The sequence below is a fragment of the Astatotilapia calliptera genome, chromosome 7 (genome assembly GCF_964374335.1).
Source record: "Astatotilapia calliptera chromosome 7, fAstCal68.1, whole genome shotgun sequence".
NCBI classification, from domain to species: Eukaryota; Metazoa; Chordata; class Actinopteri; order Cichliformes; family Cichlidae; genus Astatotilapia; species Astatotilapia calliptera.
Window position 1 is genome coordinate 2,747,546 of NC_137428.1, and position 19,727 is coordinate 2,767,272.

Below are 19,727 nucleotides of genomic sequence, written 5' to 3' on the forward strand. Positions count from 1 at the left end.
GCAAATGTGGAAACTGCGCGAACAAACGTTCACCAAATGACATGTACGACTAGCAGTGGTATCTACCGTGTTAAATATAGTATGTTAGTTTGCATATGTGAGCAAGCGCGTGGTAGATATTTTTATTGAATAAGTGAAAAAGCGGAACATTTTAAACCCGAAAGGGCCAGGGAGTCACAGGAAGCGGACTGATTTCACGGTTACACGCGTACTTATGCTTCCTGTAGGAGACTTGGACGCGGTAGGCACTTTGTGGTCATGTTTAAGAATGTTTTGAGCAGATTGCTGACTGAAACCTTCTTTGTTGAGCGTAATGTGAGAAACACGCCGTTATTACGGAGGGTAGCTGCCGTCTCCGCGCCGGTGAGGAGCTTTACGGACGTGAAGGACGAAGCGCAGCCGCCTTTCGACACCGCCCTGCTGGAGGTCCTCGTATGTCCGCTGTCCAAGAAACCGCTCAGGTAACACACACAGACCTGTGCTCAGGTTATTTACACGCTCTGGTTTACTCTCACTGTATTCTGCTTTTTTCTGTTCCTGTTGTTCAGCCGCGTTGCTCTCTAGCAGGACAAACGGCACCACCTCACACGCACTTTCTAATGTGTAAAACAGTTTGAGCCTTTTAAATTGTTCAGTTCTTGTCCAGTTTGAAGACGCAACACTGCGATGTACTTGCTGATTGGCTGGCTTATTAGGGTCTGTCATTTGCCTTCGCAGATACTTTACATCTGTGAAAACAAATGGAAATTATGCCTGAATCTGATTTAGCTGAACATCTGTGTGGCTCTCAACACAACCCCTCACTCACATAGACACAAACAACACCTACGCCAGGAAGCTCTTTGTGAACTACGGCTCAACATTTAACACCATCACCAAACAGACTGGAGTTCAGATGAACCTGGATATTAGATTTCCTCACTAATCGCCCTCAGATTGCTGTTAACCACGAGTTTTGGTTGTTGTTAAGTTTGCAGATGAGATGATGCAGTTGGAATCTGCCAACAGTGATGATACAAACAGCAGGAAGGAGGTTCATAATTTGACCCCATAGACTGATGATAACCTGCTCTTAAACACCACAAAGACCATTACAGACTTCAGGACCTTATGTCTATATACTTCTCAAACTTTATACTTTGTAATACATGTCAGTAAATTGTATTATTTAAGTACTGTCCGTATCCTCCACTGAATCTTTTTTCTGAAAAGTTCTCTGAGATCAGATTTAGATTTTTAGGTTTATCTCCTAAAACTTTTAAATTAATGATCATCGAGCTTCCTGTTGTTGAGTTCCTGAGGACTGCACACGAGCACATCTGTGCTGGTGTTTTTTACACACACCCATTGTGGGCAAATGCTTACATAAATATGATAACATAAAACAAGCATTGCATGTGTGTGTCATGGTTTTATTAAGTTCAGATGAACTACAGCTGCTACTGCTGCTGCATTCACAGTTTGTAGGAAATGTCAGCACTTCAGTGCTATGAAAGACTTATTCTGCTATGTTATTCCTCCACAGATACGAGCCTAAGACCAACGAGCTGATCAACGAGGAGCTCGGCATTGCCTATCCCGTCATCGACGGCATTCCCAACATGATCCCTCAGGAGGCCAGACTCATTCGGAAAGATGCTTCAGACACACCTGCACAGTAACAGAAAAGCCTTCACTTTGAGTTGACCTGAGCAAAAACAAACTGGACGCTGGCTTTAAAAAAACTGTTTGACTAAATAAAATTGAGGTGTTGGATTCTTTCAGTTGTATTTTGGCATTCTAACCAAAGCGCACGTAACACATCATCATCCGGCAGCGCGTTACCTCCGAGCCCATCTGCAAACATGTTGTCCCTGTCTGTGATGGTGGGACTGGTCCCCATAGTGTCCCTCTTTGGTTTGTTCTACTCTGCGGCGGTGGATGAGAACTTCCCTCAGGGCTGCACCAGCAGCAGCAGTGTGTGCTTCTACAGCCTGCTGCTGCCCGTCACCATCCCCGTCTACGTTTTCTTCCACCTCTGGAGCTGGATGGGGATCAAGCTTTTCAGACACAACTAGGCTGGCAACTCAACACAGATGTGTTGAGTTGCCAGCCTCACACAGTTGTAAAACATCTGTGGCTGAAGTGGCTTTCATTTCTTTAAGCCCTTTGGAGGAAGGTAAAGACGGATGGTGCATGGATGCTTTTTAAAGCTGAAAATATTTTTGTGTCTCATTTAGAGTATGAGACACAGTATGTTAGTCAATACAGCTGTTAAACAAACCCCTGGATATCATTTGCACATAAAGTAGAAGGCTGTATATTTTCTGAGCAAATAATAAAAATCTTTATGCAAATCCACTGTTTCCATACTTGAGTCCTGACTTCACAAAACGGGAACATCTACTCGTTTTAAATGAATGCATTTGAATATATAACAGACTACATTTGTGCAGAATCGACTGTGCTGTGATCTGCAGTGTGTCTCAGTTTTATTGCATTCAGAAAATTCACAAGCTGACATTTAAAAGTGGAACTCAGACAAACTTGCCTGACAGCTCAAACATGACAGAGCACCCAAAACTTTTAAGTCGTGCTGCACAACACCGTCCTCAGATGTGTTTTTCTACCACAGTTCATGTTGAACTCATGAAAGCGTGATTCCTCTTGTGATGAATGTTGGGAACGTTCAGCAGGTGCCTTCAGCGTGCATCATAGAGGGAAACGCGATCTGACAGCATTAGAGCTGCTGACTTTCTGCTCAAAGTCTCGGGTTGAGCTCGAGGTTCAGGAGCAATGCAAATTTGACACACGCTGCTCTTCACCTGAAGCCACGAAAACTGAACTGGTGTTGCAGAAATGATGCAGTGTCTGCTGGAAAAGTTTTGGGAATGCACAAACTGTGACGTCTAAGGACTTTTATCTGAATCAAGAGTTACGATGGAGGCAGGTCGGAGTGTAGAAACCTGAAGATTCCTGCTTTTGAGTTTCAAACTTTGATTTTAAAGTTGTTTCTTTTCTTCTGTGTTCTCACAGTCATGCTGTTTCTTCTCGATTTTCTTTCCTCACAGCTGCTCATCCTTCTGTGAAACAGAAAGAGACAGGTTGGTTATTTTATTGAATTAGCGTGACTTAGTGCTCTTTTGGTATGAGCAGAGACGCCCAGCACTGAGCTGCTGACGGTCATTTTAAGTTGGAGAAAGTTGAAAAGAGTCACTGCTTGTTTGATTTGTCAGTTTTGCAGACAGCAGCACACAGAGCACTTGTATCATCAGTCATGAGCAAACTTCCACTGGCTCTACTACGTATATATCAAAACAAAACAGAAATTTGATGCCTGTGATATTCCAGAGAAAGACCTCAGGCTTTATGTGGCCAGGCTCTGTGTAGTTTGACATTTTACTGAGCACATATGTGCACGTCTATCCATAAACTGGATTAATCATGCAAACTGCACGAACGTGAGATCCACGTGGCTGCATGAGGAGCTGTCAATGCTACGTTTGGTGCCTTTAAAGTTACCCTTCAGGATATATATTGCTCTTATGACTTATTAGTTTCCCAGGTGAAATATGGATATGGCATCCTGCAGTTGCACCAGCAGCACAGTGGCCAGCAAGGCTTGTAACGCCTGCCCTGACCTCATTCATTAATGAATCTGTGGAGGATGGTCATCATTTCCTCCATGGTGCTTTTGGTTATCCTGCACAGTGTGGCAAGAAAACAAACCTTCCCATCGCCCAGTAGGAGGCTCCACAGACCAGCCAAAAGTTATTACCAGCTGTGTCACGGCTCCATCACTGTGGGCAGGCAGATGGAGCAGCATGTGAGTGTTGTTGATAGTCTGAATGCTGGTTTGAGATCAGCTTCAGTGATGAAGGAGGACATTCGGTGTGCATAAGGAGATTAAAGGCAGTCTTTAGGTCCCAGCTAGCTCAAACATGAGATAAAATACGCTGCACAGGTAAACTCGTGTTTTCTTTCTGAGCAAATCAGTTAAGCCAGGACTAAAGTTAAGCTTCATAACTGCATGAATGTAAGTTTTATATTTTACTGGAGCAGTGCTAGTCAATCCTTTCTTTTTTATTCCCTAAATATAGAAATGTGTTGTTTGTTGTAATCATTTGTTTTGCATCAAATATTTTTAAAAATATTTTAATCCAGAGACAAAACTCGGCTTCTGGAAAAGAAAAAATGATCACGTTATGAGTCCTAATATTTGTTCCACTGTGTTGTAAACACAAGTTCTCCAAAATATTTATAAGAATTGATAAGAAACGAAGATCACTGAAACTATTAAAACCTCATTTTAACATGTTTTTGTTCAATAAGCCTCATAAGTTATGGATAAACCACATGAACCTTGTGTTTCTGTCATGTAGCGACTGATGCTGATCAACTGTATTTGGCTTTGCAGTTGCATGAATCCAAATGTGAAATTTTTGATTCAAATCATCAGAGGAGGGTTATTTTGTTTCTGTTTATATTTTATTCTGCGATTTTTCTTTAACATTGAATATTTATCCTTTACTTGTTATGTCAGTACAGTTTATTATATTAACTGTTAACAATGGCACAAAATGCTGTGTCTGAAAATAATGCACAATATTTATACTTCATCTATCTACATAGATAGATAGATAGATAGATCTCATGTATGGATGTGATTATCAGTATACAAGGCTTATAAAAATAAACAAACACATTCACTTCCTCTACTTGTAGCTCAGGAAAAAAAGCAAGCATAAACTAACAAAGAAGCTAGCTGCAGATTATATCAAAGAGGTGTGTAAGTGAAATACAATTGATATAAATATACAAGTACAGGTTAATACAAGCTGTCAGTATAAAATATAAATATCACATTTGTTCATTTCTTAAGAGTTTACATAAAAATTACACCATTAGATATGCTGTTGCATGCTTTTTGTTGCCATGGCAGCTTTTGAAAAAAAGATTTCAGGGTAATGTTGTGGTGGGACAGCTGTAAGACTGGTACAGCCCCTGCATTACTGGTCCAGGTCATTGCTGTCACGGCTGGGGGGGCGATAGTGGCTCTGGCAAAACTCCCTGATCCGAGCACAAGCCTCCAGCATCGTCTCCTCCGGGACTGTCACCACAATGCGGAAGAAGTTGGGATACTCAAACGCCTGTGAAACGTCAGGAAGGATGGAGTTTAGAAATATGTCGGTGTGAGGACCGACGAATCAGCAGTGAGAGGAAAGGTGATGGCGTCTTACCGAAGCAGGCAGACAGAAGACAGACTGCTCAGTCACCAGCCGTTCGGTGAAGTCCACATCGTTCTTAAAATCTGGGAAGTGATCCATGTCAATCCCAATCTGGAAAATGTAAACACCATGGTTGGTCTAACCTCTGAACTCTGAATGCTGACATCATTCAGACTCCTTTACTGTGTGCACACTTCATTTGTAGTTTCCCACCAGTCAATGAAATCTTTCATTTTCAAAGGTATTCAGACCCTTTTAGTGGTTCCGACGTGTTCTCAGCTGTATTCCATTTGCCTGAATCATCCTTAATCATCTGACTGGAGAGACTTGAGAATTTCTCATATGGGATATCAAATCCCATAATTTTTATTTCACGTCACCAAAACTCTCAGTAGATCTCTTTGATAAAACTATGGTGAAGCAGAAATCTGCCAGCAGTGTCCCCGGGTGCTTAGCGGCCAAACTTTGGGAGAAATTTAAAACCATGAGGATTCTTCCTACATCCGTCAGTCTGGCCAAACAGAGTAGCCAGGCAGGTAGGTCCTTGATCACAAAGGTGACCAGGAGCCCAAACAGTCGCTCTGATAGAGTTTCAGAAGTCCTGGAGAACCTGCTGGTAGCACCACCATCTCACCAGCACCCCATCAATCAGACTTTTATGTTATGGGCAAAGAGAAATGTAAACTATGACAATCTGTCCAAAAGGCCATAATGTAACTATTTGTTGCCATAGTAGAAGCACTTTGTCCATGTATCTACATCTCACATCTGCACATGGACACGCCTAAACTCATTATAAACCCCATAACACTCATTACCTGCTGACACTAGCCCCACAGAGAAGCACGGCGGTGGTATCATCGTGCTGTGGGGTGCAGCAGGTACAGGGAGATGAATGATGAATGCAAATAAATATAAATATTGTAGAGATTACCTAAGCTGTAACTGCTGCTCAAAGACCTCATTCAAAGTATGAATTAAAGGTCTAAAAGCTTCTGTAAAGTTTCTGTTTTAAACTCACAAATCTGATTTTTAAAGTCATTTAAATGGTTAAGTGTGAGTCATTTGCAAAATCCAGACACTGTGGAAATTTCCCATAAAATGTGATAACCTGGGCACAGAGCACAGTTCACTGCAAAAATGATGATGCTAAGTAAACTAAATGTGACTGAGAAAATGATCATGGCACAGAAATTTGAATGCAAACCACACGTTCAACACTCACCATGATGTACATGGCTCCTGAAGGCATGACAGGGTTCAGGCCGGGGACTGAGGACAGCTCGCTGAAGCAAATCTCTGAGTTAGACTGAGGAAGCAAAGGATGATAAACCGTTCACACAGTGTCATGTGATGCATATTAATGTGCATTACTATGTGATTTCAGACAGAATTAAGACATAACAACAAGAATCTGGACTGAAGGAACAAAAAAGGAACCAGGGTCAGCTACTGCTACTCAAAGTTAATTATAAAGGTGGAATATATTAAAACAACTTCTCTCCATTACCTTAAGGAAGCCGATGGTGTTGTTGTAGAAGCTTTGAGGAGTGCTGTCGAGGATTTGCTCCAGCGCCCCCTGAACGATGCTGCAGGCTCCCAGAATACGCTGGCTGAGTTTTACCAGACCCTGTCGAATCTGAACGAAGAAACGTGTCAGTCGGGTAAATGTAATGTGCAAATTATTGTATATCATTGTGTGTTTGGGTTTGAGTATTGGAACAATCGGTCAACGCTTCCCCCATCAGGAACTGTAAAATAAATAAATAAAAAGTACCTCAGTTCCAAATATATCATCCCTGTCATGGATGAGGATCCATCCCATCCTCCAGCCAGGCACCAGCCAGCGTTTAGCCAAACCGCCACAGGACAGGATGGGAACATCACTGCTGAGGGATGCCATTGAAGGAGAACTGCATCCTGGGAAAACCTGAGGGCAAAAACAAGAATAAAAACTTTATATTACATATGCAGATATTTGACGTTTACAGATGTTTCATTGAGGCAAACTGACGTGCAGCCGTTTTAATTCATATGACTTAAAAGGAGAAAATCATCATGCTGTTGTTGTTTGGATCAGTTTGGGTTTCCCACAGACTGACACCACAGTGAAAAAAACGAGAGGGCTTGGAGATAAGCGGAAAAAAATCATAGGAATTCTTGGTCATTTTGAAATTATGTTATTAACACGAAGGCTCGGTGTTAAAGAGAGACCAAACTTTCTCAGGCAGATCAGAGGAAGGACGGGAAGACCCAGGGCTGGAGGTGGGTTGCAAAGCAAGTTGCAGATGCACAGCAACTATTGCTGACTGAAGCAGCTCAAAGAGAGCACTTGCTCAAAGAGATCAGCTGATGTCTTATTTATTAATTAAGCATTTCTGTAGTTATGCTTTCTTCATTTCAACTTGTGTCTGATGCCCTCCTTAAAAAGAAGAGGAAACAAACTTCTGTCATTTACACAGCGATGTATAGTCAGAACTACTTTCATCCTCATGTTCACTAACAGCATGACAGCAGCTGTTTACAGAGTAAAACACAGCAGCGAGGAAAGTGTTAAAAGACACAAACAACAATTACATCAACTTTTTGCATAATCTTCTTCCTGAAAGTCTCACAAAAATACCAGAGAGAAACAAAAGGAAGAGAGTTAAAGAGGGAGGCCGATGCTGAGGTAACCACAAAGAGAAACGTTTCACCCACAGAAAGCTGGTTCTTATTACAGCTGCGTGACATGGAGAAAAGACACTACCCCGCATCCTATTGGCCAGACTGACGTGAATGACATAACAGCAGCACTAACGTGATTGCATAACTCGTTTTCTGGCACAAATGTCTTAAACGCCTCTCAGATCAAGAGGAGGACAAATGTAAAGCATTGATCAACATAGATGCAATGAAAAGCTTGATGGAGACAATGGAGTGAATGCATGTGCAGCTGTGTGCATGGCTTATAACTGTGACTCATAGGCAGGTCAAACATCTCCACAGAGAGCATGTTGACTGTGCAGACGTGCCCCATAAAACCACAATTTATCACTGAAGGGCTTACAGAGGTGAGGAGCAGGGGCACTGACCCACTGCCTGAAACGTCCTAGGTGTTGCAGCTCACAGTCGCCGCTCACTGAAAAACAGGCCTCACCAGTGCACCCTGAGGCCACGTCTCCACCCACCACACAGCCCCCATTCCTCCCCAGGTTCTGCTGTAACAAAACCAGACAGCTGCAGTAATTGCAAGCACATGCAGCCAAAAAAGTGCAAAGTCATTCTGGTCTGCACATGCTCATTATGGAACGGTCCAATGGTGGCGAGTTGGTTTGTGGAAGCACCCAGTAACCCCGACTTTAAACTATTACACTCACAACAGCTCCCACAAAAACAAGCTTTCAAAAGTTGTTTTTTGTTCAGCTTTAATATCATCAAGCAGGCGAGTCAGCAAGTCCACTGCGACACAAGGCCTCCCAGTGTTTTTCCACAAAAGCACACATCTTCATCTCAACTCCAGAGCTGAGATGAAAACGTGTGAAGATGGCAATATCACAGACGATGCAGTGTGCAGCATGCATGTACTAAATGCCTCTTAAACGACTGATCGATCGATTGTTTTAGTTTGCACTCATTAGACAGACCAACACATTGTAAAGTGCAAAAGTCAAAACAGCTCAGATGTAACAAAGGACTGGAGGGAATAAATCCGAACAAGACCCAAACTGTCAACTTCAGCTGAGACAAAGATGATCGGAAACTCCTCAAAACGAACCCCCACGAACTAAAAGATGCTAAAGCATCATCGTTACTGTCTACTGCTACGTGAGTTTTATTTAGTAGAGACATGCCTGGAGGATAAAGGTGAGGCAACAAAGAAAGAAAGAAACGAGTGTAAGTTCAAATATTTCGGGAACCATTTATGTCAGAGGTAGAACACTCTATATGTACATATCATTTTTAAAATAATAGTTAGTATAAATGCATATGATGCACTTATAGCCTATAAAAAGGAAATAAAGGTGTTCTTACTGATCAATTTGAATTCTCAGTGGAAAATTACTGCACTGTTGCCTCATCTCCATTTGTTGCGAGCTGACAAACAATATGATGGCTGCCAGAGAGTGTGTCTGCTTATCTGTGGACATATTTGCATGACCTTCAACTAAACTTTGACCAGTACAGATTTTCCCAGACTGATGGTAAATGGCCTGCATTTGTAGAGCGCTTTACTCAGTCCCTAAGGACCCCAAAGCGCTTTACACTACATTCAGTCATTCACCCATTCACACACACATTCATTGTCATAAGACATGCATGTTAAAATGTGTTGCATCACTGACGGTTTCAAGAAGAGTTGCAGAATAAGAACTTTTCACATTTTATGAGCGGAGATCTAATTTTATTACTTTCAAGTGCGAGAAAATATTTTAGCAAATGTGAGGACAATAAGCTTGTCCTCATAAACGTTACGTTACATTATTATTCTTATTATGAGCAAATGCAATACTGCTGATAATGAGCAGAGAAGGATTTGTAACTGGAAGGTTTATATAAAATATTTAGTTCTGAATATAACAATATTTAAGACCCTATTATCCTTCGATGTACAGTAGACATTGATTGGTTTTAATATGTTGGAAAAGTTTTGCTTTTGAAAAAAATATCTGAAAGAATCTTGAGAAACAGGAATATTTCACAGTTTCTGATAATGCAAAGCTGATGAGCAATCAAACTTTTGAAAGAGCTCCACGATTACACCCACGTGTTCAGAAAAACAGTGTGACTGGTCCAGTATAGACCGAGCTGTCACTATATGCTGATGATTTAATTCTGTTTATTAGACAAAAATCTGTTCTAGCTTTATTCCATTTAATCAAACCTGAAATCTTTAAAGAAAACCTGTAAGTCACTGGGCCTAGAAAAACAGACCACAGTTTTGCTGCATAGTTCTACTGGAAGTCTGTTCCTGTTAAAAGGCAGGTCTTTCTCCCCACCATCACCAAGAGATGTTCAGAGAGGATCGTCTGATTGCTCGGGTCTTTACCTCACTATTTAAGGTGCCCTGAGAAAACTGCTGTAAATTGGAATGAAATGTAATATTCCACACAGGTGAACAAACCATACACTTATTAGATAATGTCAACATAACTCCTTTTGGAGCAGTGCTGGTTATACAATGCTAGTACTATTTTGTGAGTGTACACTCGATACTTGTTCAAATGTTCAAATCACATGTTTTTGCTCCTTTTTGACAAAAGTTGCTTTAAATGTCCAAAAACATTTGTGTGACAATTTGTGGCTTTTACAGTTTTTACAACCAACATGACAAAATGATAAAATAGAAACATGTGGGACTTACCTTTTATATTTAGTACTGGACTGTATGTTTTAACATGGATGCGGTCTCACTTTAAATCTTTATCTATCCACTGCTTGTCCTTGCTGACCTCCCGGCCACTGGCCTGCACAGAGGCACTAATCCCCCCCATGTGCTGATGTGAGGTTGTGCACGCACATCAGCACATGCAGAGCCAGGGCAAATGCCACCAATTGGAACAGAACATCTACTGTCATTGTGGTTTAAAACAAAAAGAAAGTGCCTCGCTGGTGTTGCACGAGCCAAGCCCACCTGTGCTGAGATGCAGCTTGTGTCGACAGCTGCTACACTCACCATATCACTGTAGATCTCATCAGCCAGGATGGGGACACAGTGTCTGGAGGCCACTGGACAAAAGAAGAATGGAATTGTTTGAGAGATGTTGTGTTTGTTTGCTTACAAAACTGGAATTCTTCCCCACTCTGAGTGCAGCCAACCTTTGAGGATCTCCTGCAGGTGCTTCTTGTTGAAAACAGAGCCACACGGGTTGGATGGGTTGGTGATGATTAGACAGGAAGTCCTCTCATCAATCAGGCTCTCCATGTGCTGCAGGTCAACCTCCCACGACTTCTCCGGCTGTGAAAATAATCATAATACATGTTTATGCACCGATGAGTGTTTATTATCATTACTTTACTTGTATATTATGTTCATGCCACTTTTACTTTAGTAACTTTACAAATTACATGCTCATAAAATCTGATTCTTTGATATAAATGAATCCAGTTAACAGAAAACATAAATGCTGTGTGTTCCACAGCCTTCACCGTCACCAGCCTCATTCACATGTTTCCTGCTCTGTTGCTCCTTTGAGATGTGGTCATTAAAATATGTGAAATCTTTCTGGGAGAAATAACAGATAAGCTGAGTGTGGCAGATCCATTTGAGTTTACCCATGATTGATGTACTTGAAAAGATGATGCCACTAAAATGTAATAATCATAACTGTTCCAGCCCAAAAAGTGTTTAGTGCTTAGGCCAGCATTAAAAACAGAGAAACTGTCCCCACACTTACAAGCAGGTTGTAAAGTTTGACCTCGATGCCCATGGAAACAGCCAGAGTTTTATATAAGGAGAAGCCTGGGCACGGTACCAGGATATTGTCTCCTGGGTTGCACAACACACTGATAGCCAGGTCGATGGCCTGACTGCATCCGCTGGTCAGAATCACATCCTGGAAGAGAGACAGGGTCTTCTTTAGTTCGGAGAATCTGTTAATTTCACACAGGAACTCAAAACAATCCACTGTAACAAGCAGATTGACGCCAAAGCCATTTGCTACTGAGTTTTTAGTAAAAGTGTAGTTCACATTTCAGATTTAGGGGCAGACGGTAATGTGTGTGAGGAGTGAGCACCTCTGCCTCCAGTGGAGCCTCAGGGCAGCTGTAGAAGTTTGCCACCGCCTGCCGACTCTGCAGGTAACCTGTCAGTGGACGCAGAGAAAGGATTCATGATTGTACATGTTCAACAGTTTCTTCTGCGCTTTGCTGGCTCTTAGAAAAACATATTCATCTTTGCATCTATCTTTTCACATCATTTCACTTTAGGGATGGCTCACCGACAGAGGGAGCATAGCCGTTGTATTTTTGGGAGTCTATGGCATCCTTCATGGCCTGAAGCACTGCACCATCGGTGGGCAGGTTTCCAAACACGGTGGGATCCCCTGAGGAGCAAAGGTGAAGGTAATCAGCAGTTAGAAAAAACAAAGAATAAGCATGATGCAAACCCCCAAATCTAAAGGGAATTTTACGAGGAATCTCCTCACCGATCGAAAGTGCAATCATGGGTTTTTCCGGGTTCGGGGTGAGCTTCATCCCATCCACGATGGCCCTGATGGGGTTGAGCGTGTTGTTAGCCATCTCCGAAGGCTTCACCTCCCACCTCTGCCTCCGGCTCTTAGATTTGATCGGGTATAAGGCGCCTTTGATGTTGACATGGTGGACGCCATTCCCGTGCACCCCGTTTCTGTTCACTCCATTTTCATTTAGGGTTTTTCCATTTACCGTAGTTTTGCCACAAACTCCATTCCCGTTCATCTGAACCATGTAAGACTTGGTCTCCATCCTGGAACTAAAGAGTCCAGCACAGGATTAACAAATGATTCATTTAATCAGACTCAGTCTTGTAATGTGCCGTACTTTGTATCTATACTCTCCTAGATTGCAGAGGTGTCAATTTCATATACAATATTTATATATTAAATATATAAAAATATGTATTGATATTTATCATATTTATATCTGTAACTGTATTACAGACATATTTATTAATATATTTATTTAATGTAAACGTATGTATTTTTATTTATTTTTCCCAGTTTCTGTAAATATGTAAATTGATACAAATGCATATAAATACCAACGCAGAAAAATCCTAATTCTATAAATTCATTAGTTCCTTTGTTTATTTTATTATGACTGATTTCATCATCAGTGATTCCTCTGCATTATAGAATGTTTATTTATTTCTATTTATTTATTTGTTTAGGTATTTACTAAAGAGAGAGCTCTGAGTGTTTGTGATGGTGCGGTCACCAACAACTAATAATATATAAATACATACATGCATACATTTACCAATTAATACATAAAGCATGTCAAATTAAAAATTTATTTTAAAAACAGTTAAATCACCACAAAAATTAATTCAAATGAATACGAACATTTTACATTAATTAGATTAATTAGAATCTTTATTTGTATTTTTTATGCATTTAATTGCTCTTTGTGTTTTTAGTACAATGACATAAGTTGAGTCCAATGAAATAGAATAAATGAATTAATCTGGGCCTTTGGGTTCACCTTCTGATGTTGATGCATTTAGTTCCTTTCTATTAAATACATTTAGTTTATTTAATTGTTCAATTCTGTTTTCATTTCTTTAATTTGGCTCCGTCATCTCCGGTATATGAACAAAGGGCTCCAAAAAAAGGGGGGGGGGGGAGGGGGGTTCTTGGTGTTTATTGGGCCTGATTACTCCTGCTTACTTCCAGCTGTGTGAACTTTGTGTTTGGAAAATACTAAAATAAAATACTAGAAATACTAAAAATCTTCCACCGACAACCTTCATACATCAGTATTATCTATGGGGTTTGTTTTTTTTAAAAAACGAATATATATATATATACACACACACACACACACACACACACACTCATATATATATATATATGTACTATACTATATATACTGTAACAGTTGTTAATGGTCTCGCCTACATTGTGAAAAAAAATCTTTTTCCTGAGGTACAAAAAAAAAAAAATTTGTAAACTTTAGGTTTTGTGCGTAAAAAAAGAAAAAACAAGAAACAATTTATATATTTTCCTCATCAACGTGAATTATTGATCTGCTCAGATTTTGATCTCTTTTGCTGGATTACACTTTAACTTTCAAAGCTTTTCTGTTCAAGATTGTAATAAATGAAAGTGACCGCATTCACAGGTTAATATTTCATTGATAATTCATTCATAGATTCATCGGTCTACAAAGAAGCTGAGGTTTAGTATTAAGTGGTTTAAAGCATAAAGTTATCCAGTCGTAATAAGAGTGCTGTAATGTGTAATATAAGTCTTTGAAAACTTGTAATTTATCAGGATGCCACTCAATTCATACATGATTTAAAATCTGCCAATTAATGAAATTACATAATTTTTTTAAAAAAGAAAGAAAAATAATGTTGTTTACTTACCTCATGATTTATTCAAAGTCTCCAAAAAGCAGCAGCGCAGTTTAATCGCTCTCAGTTAAATTAAAGAACAGAAGCCAGGAAGTACAAACCCGGCTTTATAGCGAGATCCCTGAAAATGGGTGTTGAGCCCTGCCCATAATTCCATTGGTGGAGGTTGAGGGTTGTACCATCACACCCCTCTAACATCACTAACCAGAACCATACGACCACAAAACCTTAACAGCATCAATCAGCATGTAGGAGCAGTGAAAGAGAGGAGCTGGCCTCACGCACAGGGAGACCGCCTCAGTGCGTCACGCCAGAATCAGCTGGGGCCAAAGCGAGGGTCTGACAGCAGGGCAGAAATCTATTGATCGTGAAGGCAAATATGAGTCCCACAGCGGGGACATATGAAGGTCTGCAGGAAGTGAAAGTCATCTTCATCTCAGGCCAAAACATTACTAACATTTTAATGCTTTTAATGACCTAAATACACTTTTGTGTGTGTGTGTGTGTGTGTGTGTGTGTGTGTGTGTGTGTGTGTGTGTGTGTGTGTGTGTGTGTGTGTGTGTGTGTGTGTGTGTGTGTGTGTTGTGTCCTTTACATATTGTTGTGATTTACATCTACTGGAACCAAATTCCTTGTATGTGTTTGTGCATGTACTTGGCCATTAGACGCACTTTCCATGGACGAGTCCTTCTTCCATGGAAATGAATGAGTCTAGTTTCCAGCACTGATCAGAGACCATCCAGATCAAAGCTTTTCCCAGGAAATATCAAAGAGATGTCATCACCTTCCACTGCTTCCTAATTTATAAACAAGGTTTCTTCTTTGCTTTATGCACATAAAACCATAAGACAACAGAAAAATTATGAAAGAAAATTGTGAGAAAACAAACTAGGCTCTGCCTGTGAATCACAGTCTTCCTCCTTCCATCTCCTTCTCTGGTCTTTCACTCTCCACTTGCTGTCCACCTGAGAACGAGGCACAATCTGCTATTATTTAATTATCCACACTTAATAATAATAATGATGGACTGGATTTATACAGCGCTTTTCTAGGCACCCAAAGCGCTTTAAAATTCCACTATTCATCCATACACTGGTGGAGGCAGCTACAGTTGTAGCCACAGCTGCCCTGGGGCAGACTGACAGAAGCCAGGCTGCCACATCGCGCCATCGGCCCCTCTGGCCATCACCAGTAGGCAGGAGGGTAAAGTGTCTTGCCCAAGGACACAACGACCAGGACAGAGAGCCCAGGGATCGAACCGGCGACAGATGCGCTTCCTGACCCCCTGAGCCACAGTCGCCCCACTTAACAACTCTTGCACCTAATCCATAATAAAGTAATGACAGGAAATGTTATAGAACCAAGAAATTGTGTTTATTATTGTTTTTATACCTGAATACCTCTGCGATGCAACAACTGATGCGTGTGTTATTGTGACCTGTCCTGTACTCCAGCTGCTGAGGGATTCACTGCTTTAGCCTCACACAGCTGCTTCTGTCACTGTTTCCTCCTCGTGTCCTTACGGGGCATGTCTGGACAATAATATAACATGAGTAATAATTTTAAAAAATCGATACACATAAAACACACACACACACGCACATGCAGTGATCTCCAGAATACTGTATATACTGTATGGCCACAAGTTTGCATCATGGTGCTGATCCATAATCCTTCCCTTATTGGGCGATCGTGGCTCAAGAGTTGGGAGTTCGCCTTGTAATCGGAAGGTTGCCGGTTCGAGCCCTGGCTTGGACAGTCTCGGTCGTTGTGTCCTTAGGCAAGACACTTCACCCGTTGCCTACTGGTGGTGGTCAGAGGGCCCGGTGGCGCCAGTGTCCGGCAGCCTCGCCTCTGTCAGTGCGCCCCAGGGCAGCTGTGGCTACAACGTAGCTGCCATCACCAGTGTGTGAATGTGTGTGTGACTGAATGTGTAAATCGCTTTGGGGTCCTTAGGGACTAGTAAAGCGCTATATAAATACAGGCCATTTATTCCTAGTGCTATGATAATAAAGTAAAAATAAACAAAGTAAAAATTATAAAATAATGTATTTATGATGATTCAGTTTGTTTGGCTGTCCACCCTGTGCAGGCAGCAATCTGACTAAATGTTTAAACTAAAGAGATACAATCATTTTGCTGCTGCAGCATTTTGTCATATTTAAAATATAAATCTAATCTATAATCTGTTTACAGATTATATATACAGTGTGTGCGGTTTTTTGAATATCATAATTATAATATTATAATATTCCATATTTATGTGGCAGGGAAAAGCCCTGTAGCTCTTCACGACCTCCTTCCCGGCTCGTAACCGGCACGCACTGCCGTCAAGGGCGAGCATTGGTTAATGGACATCATGTGACTGATGCAAGCCTTTTATTTAGCAAAATTGTGAATAATAGTTAAATGTTTTTGTTGAGGGGCACAGGCAGGACTCCACACGCACACACATAGAAGAAAAAATGCCTCAAGAAAAGGGCACTTGGGGCACCCAACGTGCTCAAGCCCCCTCCACCCCCTCTGCACGTGCCTGGCGTGAACACTAAACTGATCATCACGTCTTGTCTTGTCAGGAAGCTGGTAAGGAGTGTGTTGTGGGAGCGGAGCTTTGCTGTAAATATCGAGTGTTGGATTTCCACCTTTCACACCACGGACCACAGAAGGAGTCACACTTTTGAAAACTCTTCAGACTCTCTGTTCATTATTCAGTGTAAATAAACTGACTGTCGCTCACCGGAACTACCTGGTTGGATTTTATAAGACTTAAATTTATGGTTGTGCCCTCTTTGTTCCAGGCCCTGGATACATAAATCATAGTACAAAACACAGGAAGATGCAAAACACTGGGTCAAATGACCCAGGACCATGACACGCTCAGCCTTTCTCGTCCTTTTTAAAGGAATGAAAATGTACAAGTCCAACCTTAGTGATGTAAAGAGTGTGAGCAGCAGCCAGATGCTGTCTATCAAATGCACTAGATTATCTGATCATCGGTAAGTGATGAGGTCCTGGCAGTTTGGAGATCTGGAGAACCAAGAAGGAAAGACATCAGAAAGTGCTGCTGCTCATCCATCTCAGAGGTCATTTCAGAACAAGTCCATCATTCTATAGCAAGAACTCCCCAACGAATTCACCCCAAGGTCAGACTACGCAATACTCAAGTAAACAGCAAAAAACAAAGCACAAAACTTCTGGAACAGACGAGACCAAAGTGGAGATGTTTGTCTATGATACACAGCAGAACGTTCGGAGGAAAGGCCTCAGAGCAGCTGTCAGCACAGTGGAGGAGGAGTGATGATTTGGGCTCTGTGTGCTCACTGAGTGGTCACTGGTCAGTGAACTCCTCCAAACCGAACCACCTTAGAACGATTTACAGTCTCTGCAGCTCCTGCACATCATTTACGCTTTTACGTCACGTACCAAGACAAAAAGTTACTGGTTCATGGAGGCTATAAAATACTAAGACTGACGTTTGACTGAGAAAAACATGTTATGCATTCACGTGTGCGGACAGCCAGTCACTGTGTTCTCAATCAATAGCCGACAAACAAACAGAACTTCAAACCAAACACACTTAATGCTCGACAGCTACAGTGAGCACTCTGACTGGCTGACAGTGAAGAGGTGGAAACTACTCTTTATGCAACGGCCCATCAGTCAAGCATCATGCAGTCATTTCAAAATAATGTCAATGAAAAGGAGACTCTCCTCTAGCTTTCAGGTCTGAGAGGTGAAGCCAGCGTTCTGCCCACTGACCAGCAGGGAGTGACTCCTGTTTACAAAAAAGCAACAGCCTCTGCCCCATCTTTAATCTGCTGCTGTGCTGTGGATGGTTTTGTCCTTTCACAGAGGGTGGATTGTTTTTGTGGTGGTGATCTCCTCCATATGGAGCTATGGGCATCTGAGTGGCGTCTGACAGAAGCAGCTGTAGCAAACGAGTTTTATTGAGGGGACCATGACGTTAATTTGTAAATAAGATTTTTCTGTGGCATCTGAATGAGAAGGAAAGCTAACATGACAGTGGCAGAAGCACTCAGCAGGAGGTTTCATAGCAGGACTTCACTAACCAATGAAAGCTACAGTGGCTGCCTTTTATTTTCAGTTCAATTCAAATCAGTTTTATTTGTATAGCAACAAATGACAAGAACAGTTTACTCAAGGTGTTTTATACTGTGAGGTAAACACAATTTACAAATAATAGAATACTTTAAAGTCTCAGCAGGAAGACTGAAGAATGCCTTTTCAATGTTATTGTGTGACTTCTGTTTCTCTTGTTTTTGTTTCATGCTTTTGGGGAGATCCTGCAAAATCCTGCCTCCTAATCTGAACGAACTCGATGTGTTAGTAAAAAAAAGGTTTGCAAAGTTGACAAGTTCTTCAAATGTCCTGCCTCAAAATGCTAAAAAACTAAAACTGTGTTTATTGGCACAAACAGCCAGAAAAAAAACTGTTTTCCCTGTTTAATTTCTATCTATGTGAGGAAATGTGTCTTATTAGAAATACAAGAGCCAGATAAATCTATACTTGTAAACATTTATAAAACCCTGTTTCTTGTTAATCCCTTTAACTCACAGATAACCATAAAAAATATTGTTTGAGCAAATAAGAGAAAGAGTTACTAACCAGATATTTTGGCTTCTTGTGTCACCTTGCAAAGTTTCGTGGCTGTCGATCAACAGAAGGCCAAGAAGAATAGCCGAGACCATAATCCTTATTTAAATAAAGAAGAATTACTAAATTCATTTTCAGCAGGGATGCACCAGCATCTGGTGATATCAGCCTGATGTGAGTGCTTCATATGAGTCGCTTTATTTTAACATCAGCAAAAGCTCAGAAAGTTAAAAGATGATTAAAGAAGCAACAACAACAATGAAAGAAAGGACTTAAGGTCTTATGGGAAAGCTCAGAAATGACCGTCTCTGGGACTTACATCAGACACACGCAGCAAAATGAAAATAAAACAGGACGCACTGACAGTAGCTGAAATCATCATCATCGTAATAACTCCGCTTTGTTTGTAATGGCGAATAACGGTTACTGTCACCTCGATGTGATTTAGATTGTGTTGTAGGTGGTAACAGGTCACATGCTGATCTCTGTGGCAGATATATTGGATTATAGAAGGTGGCAGCATGAGGCGTGAATGTTTTCTGTCTCTGTGTTTGAGGCAGCAAAACTGAACCGGTCTGTTTGAAAAGGAGCTCTGCTGCATGTCCAGTATGTCCAGTATGTCCAGTATCCGTCATGGAACAACACTGTCACGTCCTCTCCACCACAGGGTGGAGGGTACCAGCTCTCATCATTTTGGTGCACACACTGAAGGATCTTAACTTCCTTAGGAAGTAGAGCCTACTCATCCCCTTCCTGTGCTTCTCCACATCACTGATGTCAGTAAACTCTGTGTCTGTGTTGGCCTTCATCTCCATACAGAAAACACAAGGAAGAAAGAAGCACGTCTGACATCTGCAACCTGTTAGCTT

At 41.3% G+C, this 19,727-nt stretch overlaps 2 protein-coding genes across 2 annotated transcripts; one reads left to right on the top strand and one right to left on the bottom strand.

Annotated features, from left to right (window-relative positions):
• Positions 1 to 2,336, top strand: pyurf (PIGY upstream open reading frame). Its single transcript, XM_026176835.2, has 2 exons — positions 1 to 461; positions 1,526 to 2,336. Exons 1-2 carry the CDS (start codon positions 259 to 261, stop codon positions 1,659 to 1,661), a joined length of 339 nt encoding a protein of 112 aa, XP_026032620.1. The 5' UTR covers positions 1 to 258; the 3' UTR covers positions 1,662 to 2,336.
• Positions 2,337 to 4,448: 2,112 nt separating this feature from the next.
• tat (tyrosine aminotransferase) lies at positions 4,449 to 14,398 on the bottom strand. The gene is made up of 12 exons (XM_026172463.2): positions 14,257 to 14,398; positions 12,335 to 12,639; positions 12,128 to 12,232; positions 11,925 to 11,992; positions 11,585 to 11,743; positions 11,007 to 11,145; positions 10,864 to 10,916; positions 6,985 to 7,137; positions 6,718 to 6,846; positions 6,433 to 6,516; positions 5,220 to 5,318; positions 4,449 to 5,129 (listed from the first exon to the last, which is right to left on the bottom strand). The coding sequence occupies exons 1-12, from the start codon at positions 14,259 to 14,261 to the stop codon at positions 4,989 to 4,991; spliced, it is 1,440 nt and encodes a 479-aa protein (XP_026028248.2). The 5' UTR covers positions 14,262 to 14,398; the 3' UTR covers positions 4,449 to 4,988.
• Positions 14,399 to 19,727: the final 5,329 nt, after the last annotated feature.